Source organism: Oryctolagus cuniculus, chromosome 16 (assembly GCF_051225735.1).
Source record: "Oryctolagus cuniculus isolate XC-2025 breed Fujian yellow rabbit chromosome 16, ASM5122573v1, whole genome shotgun sequence".
NCBI lineage: Eukaryota > Metazoa > Chordata > Mammalia > Lagomorpha > Leporidae > Oryctolagus > Oryctolagus cuniculus.
This window is the reverse complement of record NC_142882.1, coordinates 80,035,778-80,049,166: the sequence shown is the minus strand read 5'-3', so window position 1 is coordinate 80,049,166 and position 13,389 is coordinate 80,035,778. Positions and strand designations below refer to the sequence as shown.

Genomic DNA, 13,389 nt, shown 5'->3' with positions numbered 1-13,389 from the left:
GAGACTTTTTGATACCACAGCTTCTCGAAGAACTGAAAGGATACTTTCCTGACAAGATTCAGGGTCACATTTTAAGTAGTTAATATATGCACATTTTATATTAAGGATATACTAACATAATATTCACATCCATACAAAAAACCAGAAACTAAGAATGACAAAAGGACTTTGTACTGTATGATGACATTTACTAGTTATTGACTATCCTACTGCATGACTCAGCAGTTCCTAGGAACACTGGCATACTTGTCCAATGGAGCAAGATGTTACAATTTTGAATAGTGGCATTATAAAGCACCAAAGACCAAAATAGAAAGCTCTAAAGGTAAACATGGCAGAGAAAAAAAAAGTGTTTGGAATGGAAATAGTTTTGATAAGAAGGACAAACACTTATAACCAAGAGTTCATTCTTTCAGAAAAGAAAAGAATAAATAATCCACTTACCAGCATGCATAATGAATGGGAGCCCAGTGATCACTATCTAATTGGTTGACTGAAAATCTTTCATTGAGAAGACGATTAAGTAATTCTGAATCTCCTTCACAGGCACTTCGATGGAGAGGGAAATCATCTACCCACTGTCGTTCTCTAATCATTAAAAAGAAATTTTAAAAATATAATAGCGCTGTTGAATTCAAAGTTTTAAAACAAACGTGACACATCTATGCTATATGTAACAGTGCAGCTGCAAACTAAGTAGTGATTACACTGCATATATAATCTTAAGTAGTAATTTTTTAAAAAATTTGATAGGTAGAGTTATAGACAGTGAGAGATGGCCGCTTCGGCTGACGCTGCGCCGATCCGAGGCCAGGAGCCAGGTGCTTCCTCCTGGTCTCCCAATTGGGTGCAGGGGCCCAAGCACTTGGGCCATCCTCTACTGCTTTCCCGGGTAACAGCAGAGAGCTGGACTGGGAGAGGAGCAACCGGGACTAGAACCAGGTGCCCTTATGGGATGCAGGTGCTGCAGGTGGAGGATTAACCAAATGAGCCGGCCCCTTAAGTAGTAATTTAACATTAGAATGCAAGTTCTAAATAAAGCAATGTGGAGTAAAAGCAAAACAGTACTTGTCTTCTGTGACACTGCTCATGCTTCTCTGCCATTTCTCCTGTTTAGGGATTTGGATCTTTGAGTAGTCTGGAGCTCCTAGACCAAAGTATGGATTTATTACCACTTTATCTACCTAGAAAGGGAAAACAAAACAAAAACTCCTAAGAGTTTAGAAACTTGATTTTTGTATACATAATAAGTAGAATATGGATGTCATCTTAATGTTCACAGTTAGTAACAGATGTATTTATCTCAGAAAAAAAATTACATTTGAGATGGAACATCTTTTGCAACCAGAGATAAAATTTGTTCACTTCTTACCCGGTTTGTATACTGAAGATCTGATCCAAACAAAGGGTTGTAAATACAGGTATCTGCTTTCTCTAGGGCTAACATCTTACTCTTGATTTCTAGTGCACTATAGCCCATATGTAGTGAGTTTTCTGTCTGACCTGATTCAGTAGCATATGCAGGGTTTATGACATTAGTTTTTATTCGCTCAAGAGGAGAGGGTCGGAATAAAGCTGGAATAAAGTGAGATTGTGCATGCCGTTCATCCAACCACCTGGCAAAACATTAAAAAAAAAAAAGGCAGTAGAAGAATGTGTCAAAAGTGAAGACAGAAGGGCAGACTATTTTCCAACTCTAATATGTGATATTTTCTAATATTACCTTCAGATTTTTAGAATTTTAATTAGTGTTGGTTAAGTCATTTATTATTCTTTTTCTTTTTTTTTTTTTTAATTTATTTGACAGGTAAAGTTATAGACAGATAGAGAAAGGTCTTCCTTCCATTGGTTCACCCCAAAATGGCCTACAGTCGGTGCTGCATCAATCCAAAGCCAGGAGCCGAGTGCTTCCTCCTGGTCTCCCATGCGGGTGCAGGGCCCAAGCACTTGGGCCATCCTCCACTGCCTTCCCTGGCCACAGCAGAGAGCTGGACTGGAAGAGGAGCAACCGGGACTAGAAACCAGCGCCCATATGTGATGCCGGCGCCACAGGTGGAGGATTAACCAAGTGAGCCAAGGTGCCGGCCCCAAGTCATTTATTATTAATAAAAGTTTTATTAATGGACAGAGCAAACATTTTTAATAAATGTAACAATTATAATTTACAAAACTCCTTTCAAAATACATGAAGAACTTTTAAAATTTAAATCACCAAGATGTAGGTGACTTTAGTCCTATTATTACAGAAAGACAAAAACAGGAGAGGTAACTGACATATACAATTATAAGAGAAATTCAATACTAAATCTAGTTTAATAACAGGGGAATCTTAATTCATGTTAGTCATTTTTGCAGAATAAGATTAACATGTTGTAAGGAGACCAGGACAGTCCTGTCCTGGGAGCTACTCATTTCTATATAATAACTGAAAAACTTACACTTTCTTTACATATTATTTTTAAAAACTGTCTTCCAAAAGTATCTGTATCTATGAGAACTCATCTCCACTATGAATATATATTTGATTAATTAAAAAATATTTTTCATGGCATTTCTTACTTATCCAAAGCTATTAACATTCTTGCTGTAAGAGTAGCAAATTGAGTACTGGATTCACTGCACACTCGCATAATATCTTGTAAGCAGTAAAAAATTGGGCATCCTGGAGTGTATGTATATTTAGTATTATCTGAAAAAGAAAAAGAGAATTATGCCGACATATAAAAGGTTTATAGTTGCATGTTTTCATTTAAAGTATACAGTGAAAGTCAACAAAAGTTTACTTTAACTTAGTAGTTAAGATGTCCATGTTTCATATTAGAGTACCCGTGTTTGAATTCTGATTCCAACTCCTAACTGCACCTTCCAACCAATGCAGACCCTGGTGGGCAGCAGTAATGGCTCAAGTAACTATGTTCTTGCCACCCTCATTGGAGACCTGGATTGTGTTCCCAGCTCCTGGCTCTGGCCCCAGCCCAGCCTCAGCTGTTGCAGGCATTTGGGGAGTGAATCAGTGTATAGGATCTTTCTTTCTCTGTCTCTAGGCCTCTCAAACAAATGAATAAATAAAAATACACATTTTAAATACTAAAATTTATTAAATAGAATATAAATCATTCTAGTTTTGTAATTAGAAGGCCTACATTCAAGTGTTGGCTAGCTCTGTGACCTGGTACACTTGAGTGAACGTAGCATTTGGAATCTTGGAAGAGGAGCTGGTGCTGTAATTCAGAGAGTTAAGACATGGCCTGCAGTGCCAGCATCCATATGGGCATCAGTTCAAGTCCAAGCTGCTCCATTTCCTATCCAGCTCCCTGCTATTGTACCTGGGAAAGCAGAGGAGAATAGCCCAAGTCTTGGGCCCCTGTACCCACGTGGGAGACCATGAAGAAGCTCCTGGCTCCTGGTTTCAGCCTAGCCTAGCCTAGCTCGGGTCATCGTGGCCATATGTGGAGTGAACCAGGGGATGGAAGATCTCAATTTGTCTCTCCTTCTCTCTAACTTTGGTTCCAAATAAATAAATCTTTAAAACAAAACAAAAAAAGAACCTTGGAGGGCTGCAGAAATTCTTTCCTATTTCCCTCAATGGTGTGACAAAACCTTTTACTGAGACTTCAAACATAGTTTAAAATACTGAACTTTTAGGGGCAGGTGTTGTGGTACAACAGATTAAGTTGCCACTTGGGATGCCTGAGATGGAGTCCCACCTCCAAAAAGTGATGGCTCATATACTTAGGTTCCTGTCACCCATGTGAGAGACTCGGATGGAGTTCCTAAATCCTAGCTTCAGTTTAGCCCAGCCCTGGCTGCTGCAGATATTTGGGAGACAAACCAGCAGACAGAAGATCACTCTTCTTCTGTCTCTCTCCTCACTCTTTCAAATAGCTTAAAATAAAAAAATAAAAAAAAAAAACCATAAAACAGGGGCCAGCATTGTTGTGTAGCAGGTAAAGCCAATGCCTAAGACACTGATATCCTAGCAATATGTGTGCTGGTTCAAGTTCTGGCTGCTCCACTTCTGACCCAGCTCCCTGCTAATGGCCTGGGAAAGCAGTGCATGATGGCCCAAATACCTGGGCCCCTGCCACCCATGTGGGAGACACAGAAGAAGCTCCTGGCTGCTGGCTTTGGTCTGGCCCAGGGGACTAAACCAGTGGATAGAAGATCTCTCTGTAACTCTTTCAAAATAAATCAGTCAATCTTCAAAAAATAAAATAAAACAAAATACTGAGCTTTTTAACCTATACCTCCTGAGGAAACATATCTGGAATGCTAGAGAGGGTGGACAACATACATCTAAGTATTGTGTAGCAGCAAGCTGATGGGTTGTCCACGGTGGCTCATCATTACGTCACTAGTAACATTACCAGAACTCTAGTAGCCAAAGTGATTTCAAATCTGTTAACTCACTGAATTCTTCCACAATTGAGCCAAGCAAGGGCAGGTAAAAAACTGTCCCTGCCCCTGTAGTAAACTAAATCTTAAAGAAACCATCTGCTCAGGGTCAAAAATTAGAGGGCTATAAGGTCTGCATTGAAATTCAATGTTTTTCCGTGAACATTATTCCAGGATGTCGAAGGCTCAAATTAAATGTTCATATTAGATCCATGTTCTTTAAAGATTACCAATAATGCACGGAGTATTTTAGAACTATTATTGACATTTTCTGGTCCCAAATACGAATTGGACCCTGATTATAATATGTTAATTCTCCAGAATACTTAAATATCTGTTTTATTCTATCTATAGCCCATCATTTGAAAACTCCCTTATTATAGCCTGGATTATTTTAATTTCAGTTGTGCCTTTACTCTTCCCTCACTTCTTCATCCTACTTCAAAAAACCAAAACCAAAACACTACCATTGAGCTAGGAAGCCTATTTATTACTTTGAAATCAAAACATCTTTAAGTAAAATATTTCCCTTTTTCAGTTAATTTAATTTTTTTAAATATTTATTTATTTACTTGAAAGGTAGAGTTACAGAGAGGCAGAGGCAGAGAGAGAGGTCTTCCATGTGCTAGGTCACTCCCCAAATGGCCTCAATGGCTGGAGCTGGGCCTATCTGAAGTCAGGAGCCAGGAGCTTCTTCCGGATCTCCCACCCACGTGCACAGGTCCAGGCACTTAGGCCATCTTCTACTGCTTTCTCAGGCCACAGCAGAGAGCTGGATCGGAAGTAGAGCAGCTGAGACTCGAACCAGTGCCCATATGGGATGCAGGCACTGCAGGTGGTGGCTTTACTTGCTATGCTACAGTGTCAGCCCCTCACTTAATTTAAAAACATGTATTTTATTATGAATTTTAAATGAAAATTCCTAAGTTCCTCGATGGACTTCAACTTAACATCTAAAATACACAAAGATTCATAAAATGAATGTAGACTTTACCTTTGACAACTGATGGAACAATAAATAATGCCGCTTCTCTGCCCATCTTTTCTCCATCCAGAGGAAATGTCTTCATCAGTACTACTCGTTTGCCTAATCATTTAAGTCAATAAAAATAACAATAACAGACTTTAAATCTTAAGTTACCTTGAGAATTAAAAAATACAGTTTTAAAAGGCCATATCAAGAGGAATTGAAATAAAAAACAGCCAGTCTAATGAACATTCTGTGGACAGTCAGCCAGTACAGTCCATGCTGTAGTATTGCTCATTACAAGAGAAACTTCCTAGATCAAAGAAAATTGATCTATAAGGATGGAGAGAACAAGTGAACAGCAAAGCACCATGCAGTCAACAGACGTACGAGTGCTCACTCAGAAGGGATTATAGGCATTAGAATTTTGTTAGCCTGGGCTGGCTAAGGAGGGAGATATAATTAGATTTCAAAGTCTTAATGTTTAGTAGTTCTTCATTTAACATTTAACATCCATTCTTAATTCCAGGTTTTATAAAAATATGATTGGGCTACAAACTATTGTTTTGAATTCTAACTCCCACTATTGGTCTGCTTTTCTGAATTTGGCAGTCAGGGGGCTATAAATAATAATCTGCAAGTCTTGTGCTCGAAAACCCCTCATCCTCTAGATCCTTTGTCATATTTACTAACCCTTCCAGTTCTCACCCTAAGAAAGAGAACCTGGTTCCTGACTCAGGCAGAAATGCACAGTGGCAGGAATGGGCTCTCTGTGGATGGACAGATAATATTAAGATCGTAAGGAATAGTCTATTATATTATAGCCCCAAAAGTTATTTTACAAAACTAGCACTTATATGAAATATAAGTGTTGGATACAGAATAAAATTCTAATGAATTCCACAGGCATTATTTCTTTGGTCTGCTTGAGGTTTCTCCCTCACTTAACCTTCCCTGCTCTGCTGCTTCCTCAAAGCTGGGTGTGATCCACTGTTGAACTGTCCACTTCGCAGACCACACTCAGAGACATAACTATCAGATCTGCTGAGTGGGGAAAGCAACAGTGACAATGAGAGATCCAGGATCTAGTCCTAATCCCACCACTTAGTAATCTGCTCTTAGCAGGTGACACCCATGTCTACATTTCCATTTTAGAGATGTGAAAATGACTTCAGAGCAATTTATAAAATCAATTTAAGCATTTTACAAATAAGTAAGTTGGGTAGAACTTTGTAAACTATATACAGCAATGCACAAAAATTTAAAGCATTAACTACTGCTACATTTGTGACTTATTTGTTCTGCTTACAAAAAGTACCATATCATTTTAAAAATATCTTATACATTTATAAAAACTCCATTGAATAGGATATTCTGTATATAAATGGCTAAATTATATAATTTTCTATTTAATTAAATAAAACTTCTCTTTCAATTTCTCTTATGAAAAGCTGACTAAAAATATATTAATACATTTTACTGGTAGCTAAAATTGGTTTCTAACTCATTTTACTGAAAGTAAACCTAAAAAAAAAAAAAAAAAAAAAAAAAAAAAAAAAAAGGGCCGGCGCCGCGGCTCACTAGGCTAATCCTCCGCCTAGCGGCGCCGGCACACCGGGTTCTAGTCCCGGTCGGGGCGCCGGATTCTGTCCCGGTTGCCCCTCTTCCAGGCCAGCCCTCTGCTGTGGCCAGGGAGTGCAGTGGAGGATGGCCCAGGTGCTTGGGCCCTGCACCCCATGGGAGACCAGGAAAAGCACCTGGCTCCTGGCTCCTGCCATCGGATCAGCGCGGTGCGCCGGCCGCAGCGCGCCGGCCGCGGCGGCCATTGGAGGGTGAACCAACGGCAAAGGAAGACCTTTCTCTCTGTCTCTCTCTCTCACTGTCCACTCTGCCTGTCAAAAAAAAAAAAAAAAAAAAAAAAAAAAAAGAAAGTAAACCTGGGGAGCCAGTGCTGTGGCATAGCAGGTAAAGCTGTTGTCTGCAGTGCCGGCATCCTATATGGGTGCCAGTTCAAGTCCCGGCTGCTGCTCTTCTGAGCTAGCTCTCTGCTATGGCCTGGGAAAGCAGTAGAAGATGGCCCAAGTCCTTGGGCTCCTGCACCCACGTGGGAGACCCGGAAGAAGCTCCTGGCTTCTGGCTTTGGATAGGATCAGCTCTGGCCATTGCGGCCATTTGGGGAGTGAACCAGCGAATGGAAGACCTCTCTCTCTTTGCCTCTGCCTCCCTAAAACACTAAGCTTTAAAAAATTAAAAAAGTAGGTACAGAGAGGTTTACCGAACTGCTTTCAACTGTTTGAAATTTACTTTACCTTTTAAAATTATAATGCCTGAATCTTGACTTAATTTATGTCATAAATTTTTATTAACTCATTTTATCTGAAAGGAAGAGAAAGAGAAAGAAATGAACAGGGAGACAGAAACCTTCCATTTATTGGTCAATCCCCCAAATGCCCCTACAGCTGGGAGTAGGCCAGACTGAAGTCAGGGGCCTCAACTGGGTCTCTCCCGTATAGGTACAGGGGCACAAATACTTGAGCCTTCATCTCCTGCTTCCCAGAGTGTACACTGGCAAGACTGGAATTGGAAACAGAGCCAGGACTCACACACAGAACTCCAATATGGAACACTGATGTCCCAAATGGCATATTAGCTACTGAGACAAATATCTACGCCTTCCTCACTGTTGAACAAATCATTAACATAGGACTTCTTTTGTTGTTAAGATTATCTATTTAATTATTTGAAAGGCTGAATGAGAGAGAGAGAAATCGATCTTCCATCTGATTCACTCTTCAAATGGCCGCAATGGTCAGGTTTGGCTCAAGCCGAAGACAGGAGCCAGGAACTCCATTTGGATCTCCCACAGGTGCATTAGCTGGGAGCCAGATCCAAAGCAGAGCTTCACTCTGTGACGCTGGTGTCCCAAGTGATGTTTAATCTGCTGTGCCACAACACTATGACTTCTCTAAACACTTTTCAATTAAGACTAGACTTCCAGGGACCATTTCTACAGTTCGCTACTACAGTAGTTTTTCTGAACATGTAGAATAACACTTTTTAAGTGTAAAAAAATAGTCATTAGTGTTTTCTTCTTTTTTTGTCATGCTAGTTCTTGAAAGTACTTGGCTATAGCCAAAAAAAAAAAAATTCTGAGTCTTTTGCACTTTTTTTTCCTTCTTCTTTTTAAGTCATTTTTATTTATTTACTTTATTTGAAAGGTAGAGGGACAGTGAAGAAAGAAAAAGAAAATAAGAGATCTCAAACTCACTGGTCTACTCCGCAAATGCTCACAATAGTCAGGGCTGGGCCAAGTTGAAGCCATGAGCCAGGAACTCAATGCAGGTCTCCCATGTCATTGGCTGGAATCCAAGTACCTGAACCACCAGCTGGTGCCTCCCATAGTACTCATTAGCGGGAAGGTTGAATCAGGAGTGGAGCCAGGACTGGAACACTGGCACCTATGACATGGGATGCTGGCATCCCAAGCAGGGCTGAGCCACTTCATCAAAAACTTATAGTGTAAGTTGCTTTTTTTTTAACATCTAATTTTATTTGAGAGGTACTGTTACAGAACGAAAGAGGGAGAGACAGACAGAAAGGTCCTCCATCCACTGGTTCACTCCCCAAATAGCCAGAACTGGGCCAACCCAAAGCCAGGAGCCAGGAGCTTCTTCCAGGTCTCCCACATGGGTGCAGGGGCCCAGGGACTTGCGCCATCTTCTGCTGCTTTCCCAGGCCATAGCAGAGAGCTGAATCGGAAGAAGAGCAGCCGGAACACAAACCAGCGCCCATATGGATGTCAGCGCTACAGACGGAGGCTTAGCCCACTATGCCTCAGTGCCAACCCACAGTTTTTTTTTTTTAATGAAAGCAACATAAAAATAAATAGATTTTAGTATGTTTTAAAAATACCTTTCTCTACAAATATTTAAAGCCACCCATGGTTAAGACAACTGCAGCCTAGAGTGCCAAGTTTGGTTCCTGGGTGTGGCTTCTGATTCCTGCCTATGGTATACCCTGGGAGGCAACAGGTGATGACTCAAGTGACTGGGTTCCTGCCAACTACGTGGGAGACCCGGATTGAGTTCCTGGCCCATTCACTGTGGACATCTGGGGGTGGGCCAGTGGATGAGAGAGATCTTCCCTGTGTGCTTCTGAAATTAATTAATTAATTTAAAAGGTGTGTGTGGGGAGAGGAATTTCCTACCTCTGATACCCTGGTTGGCAGGAGAAATTGGTTTAGTAGTTTCCACTACATAATCCAATATGCCTTGTGTTATTTCACTATTGCCTTGAAGTTTAGTTTCCAACAAAACTTTCTTCCTCTTTTTTTTCTGCCCTTCAATGGGAACTTCATGCAACAAAATCTGCGACAAGAAAAATAACATTAAGACAAAGTTTAGAATAAAATTTAGTTGATACAGAATACTACAATAAGCTAGCAGCCTTTTTCAACCATAGCTGCAAATTAAAAGAACTTGCTAAGTCATAAAAATAATGCCAACGCCCAGCCCAATCTGAGCTCTATTAAATGAGGGTGTCTGAAGTCTGGACCTGGGACTGGCATCTTCAAGACTTTCAGGGTAGCCAGGACTGAGAAGCGGCAAAGCCAGAGCACGGCGGAAGGGGCGCCCTCCTGAGAGCCTCCGTAGTCCCCTCGCAGACTTCAGCTAACCTTAACAAGCAGCTCCAGCAAAACCCGAGAGTCACTCAGGTTAGACCAGAAGTATTTCACAGTGCTTAGAATTTACTGCACAGAAAAGGTAACAATTCAGTTATAGATATATTTTGCCTCAGTTACACGTTTGCTAATATATGTAATACGACTCAGTACTACAGAGAAGTAACTTGACTAAAACTTATAGTAATGAACTGCTAAAAATAGTAATTTGACAGAATAACCAAGAACAATGTTTAGATTGAAATTTTGAGTGAACTGACATTGCAGTGGTTTTTATTTTTCAAGAACCATTCCATAAATCATACTCGAATCTAAGCCTATAAATTCTAAGTATAATTCAAACAAGTAACTTTTAACACGTAATAACCTATCATGTCAATGAATAGCAAATGGTCAAAAGGCTGCGGCACACAAAAGACAGTGATGGGTAGGTTCAGAATAATGAGTTTGTCAGTAAGAATTTATTGGCTATGGTAAGAGTTTATAGGTAAATGACAAGAGAATGACAGTCAATAGTAGAAATCGAATGTCATTAAATTCTCTTACTTCATATGACTTAGCTCTGTATTCCCGAGAATTGAGACTGGCAGTATTCTTCGGACGAATAACAGCAACATATGCATCTTCTATGTTTTCTGGATTTCCCATTGCTTTATAGAAAGACAAAAAAAAAAAAAATCCTTGCAAAGATTAAATGACAAAATTGGTGGCAAAGCAAAAAAATACTACATCTTAATATGACAGTTTCTATTTCTCCATAATCTTTTGGAAAAACAATTTTTAAAATGTCAATTTTTTTTTCTTAGCATCTAATGGGGCCAACTTTATGGCAAGGTAGGCAAAGCCACTGCCTACAATGCCAGCATCCCATATGGGTGTTGGTTGGAGTCCTGGCTGTTCCACTTCCAATCCAGTTCCCTGTTAATGTGCCTCCCAGATAGGTGCAGGGGCCCAAAGACTTGGGCCATCTTCCACTGTTTCCCAGGCCACAGCAGAGAGCTGGATCGGAAGTGGAGCAGCCAGGACTCGAACCGGAGGCAAATGGGATGCTGGCACTGCAGGTGGAAGCTTTACCCGTTATGCCACAGCACTGGCCCCTATTTACTCTTTTCAAAAAAGTTTCCTTTCACTTATAGGCCAGCAAATTTCTAAAAGAAAATAAAAAAGTTCGTTTCCAAGCCATGTTGAGATGAACTGTCTTCAATTTTTATAAAAAACTCTTCAAGCATTAAAATGACCTGTTCATGTTTAATGAATTCCTTATTGCTCCAACTCTCAAGAGAAAAATGAGACCATTTGCAAACAAGGGGGATTTTAGTGTTACTAGAGAGGAAACACAGTAATTTACTTTGTTTCCCAACTGCCACTGATAAAGTCACTTTGGAACTTTTAATCCATCTCTCTAAGCAATAAATTAAAAAAATGTTTTTTTATTCCTTCTCAGCCTTTTGGCTAAGATCAAGTGTAATATCTGTTCTTATCAGTTTAATTATTTCTTATAATTGGAAAATTTCTTTAAAAAAAATTCTTCTAATATCCAGTAACTTTTGACATTTTAAAAAACTTCAACCTAAGATTAAAACAAACATTAAAATACTGCGCAAAATTTTATTTTAAGTCTTCATCAATTTAGGACCAAAGAGCTATGGATATTTCCCGAGAGAAACTATAGTAAAACATTAGGATGGAGGCATTTCATTTTGTGAGTTTATAAAGACATATTCATTCTCATTCCATAGTCATAGAATTTTTTTTCAGTTCACTTTTTTCAATAGCTCATTCTTAAACCTACCTCATGCAACAGAGCTTCCTAGGCCATAAGGCCTATTTTTGGAATTTCTATTTACTGATTACTTTTCACCTTAAATTGACAATGACTTCAAAATAATAAAATTTTACGAATTATGAGATATATGCCTCTGTGAAAACTGCAAGCTCCCAAAGAGACACTCTACTAATGATATACTAATGATACACTGTGTAGTACACATTGCACAATTACAGAAACAACGTTTTCTATTAGGCACCTAAAACAGAGATCAAATAATTCTTAGTTTTCTAAGTTGTCTTGATCAACTCATATCGAGAAAACGCCTATCAGCAAAATGCTTTGTGCTCATCACTCCTCTAGAATATGTGGTACTGCGCAAAACTTTCAGCTTTCAAAAGGTAAACAAATGGGATGTGACTAAAACTTAGATATGGGGGCAGGTGCTATGGCATGGTAAAGCCGCTGCCCGCAGTGCCAGCATCCCATATGGGCATCGATTTGAGTCCTGGCTGCTCCACTTCTGATCCAGCTCTGCTGTGGCCTGGGAAAGCAGTACAGGATGGCCTAAGTCCTTGGGCCCCTGCACCTGCGTGGGAGACCCAAAAGAAGCTCTTGGCTTCGGATCGGCATAGCTCTGGCTGTTGTGGCCATTTGGAGAGTGAATGAGCAGATGGAAGACTTTTCTCTCTGCCTCTTTCTCTCTCTGTAACTATTTCAAATAAATAAATAAACCTTAATAAAAAATACCTTAGATATGAGGTTTTGGCATTATAGCATTCTGTTTTTAAAGTCATTTAACGTCTTAAAATCGATTTTTTTTTTTTTTTGACAGGCAGTTAGAGAGAGAGAGACGGAGAGAAAGGTCTTCCCTTTTCTGTTGGTTCACCCCCGAAGTGGCCGCTAAGGCTGGCGCACTGTGCTGATCCGATGCCAGGAGCCAGGTGCTTCCTCCTGGTCTCCCATGCGGGTGCAGGGCCAAGGACTTGGGCCATCCTCCACTGCACTGCACTCCCGGGCCACAACAGAGAGCTGCACTGGAAGAGGAGCAACCGGAACAGAATCCGGCGCCCTGACCGGGACTAGAACCCAGTGTGCCGGCGCCGCTAGGCGGAGGATTAGCCTAGTGAGCCGCGGTGCCGGGCTTAAAATCGATTTTAAAGAAATGTACATTCTTCCAGTGCCGTGAAAGGAAGAAACAACGGCTTAAGCCAGAAAAATAAGGACAGCTTCTCCTATAGGAAGCTAAACATGCTAGGACAGAAACACATACAAATGGATGGAAGAGGGGAACGAACTAAACTGAACAGTTAGAAAAACAGTCTGCGACGGCTAGACTGAGCTTTGCCTAAGAGTTCAATTGATTCACACAGGAAATATGTGGCACTAGGGCTTGACTCTGCTGGCAAACGTTTAGGCAGAGGATAGCTATACTGCTGTAGTCAGGCTCCTCTGTAAACAAAGCGGTGGGCGTGGTTCTGTGTTAGGGGTAGCAGCTGTCTAGGAGCCGCTAAGAACACTTCCGATTCACGCGGCGACTGCGGAGGGCAGGTGTACAACTGCGGGGTCACCTCGCGC

General features: G+C 40.5%; 1 protein-coding gene and 2 pseudogenes across 2 annotated transcripts in view; 2 read left to right on the top strand and 1 right to left on the bottom strand.

Moving 5' to 3' along the window:
• Positions 1 to 13,389, bottom strand: part of KRIT1 (KRIT1 ankyrin repeat containing) — a 39,756-nt gene that overhangs the window by 25,384 nt on the left and 983 nt on the right. For both annotated transcript variants that reach the window (XM_008261745.5, XM_002713810.6), the window contains exons 2-8: positions 10,590 to 10,693; positions 9,570 to 9,729; positions 5,390 to 5,482; positions 2,560 to 2,689; positions 1,373 to 1,616; positions 1,069 to 1,184; positions 445 to 588 (exon numbers count right to left, since the gene is read on the bottom strand). In XM_008261745.5, the coding sequence (XP_008259967.1) occupies positions 445 to 588; positions 1,069 to 1,184; positions 1,373 to 1,616; positions 2,560 to 2,689; positions 5,390 to 5,482; positions 9,570 to 9,729; positions 10,590 to 10,691 (989 nt within the window). In that variant the 5' untranslated portion in view covers positions 10,692 to 10,693. The remainder of the gene's footprint in view (positions 1 to 444; positions 589 to 1,068; positions 1,185 to 1,372; positions 1,617 to 2,559; positions 2,690 to 5,389; positions 5,483 to 9,569; positions 9,730 to 10,589; positions 10,694 to 13,389) is intronic.
• On the top strand, positions 8,345 to 8,425 carry LOC127492708 (small nucleolar RNA U3; annotated as a pseudogene).
• LOC127492698 (U2 spliceosomal RNA) lies at positions 11,476 to 11,585 on the top strand (annotated as a pseudogene).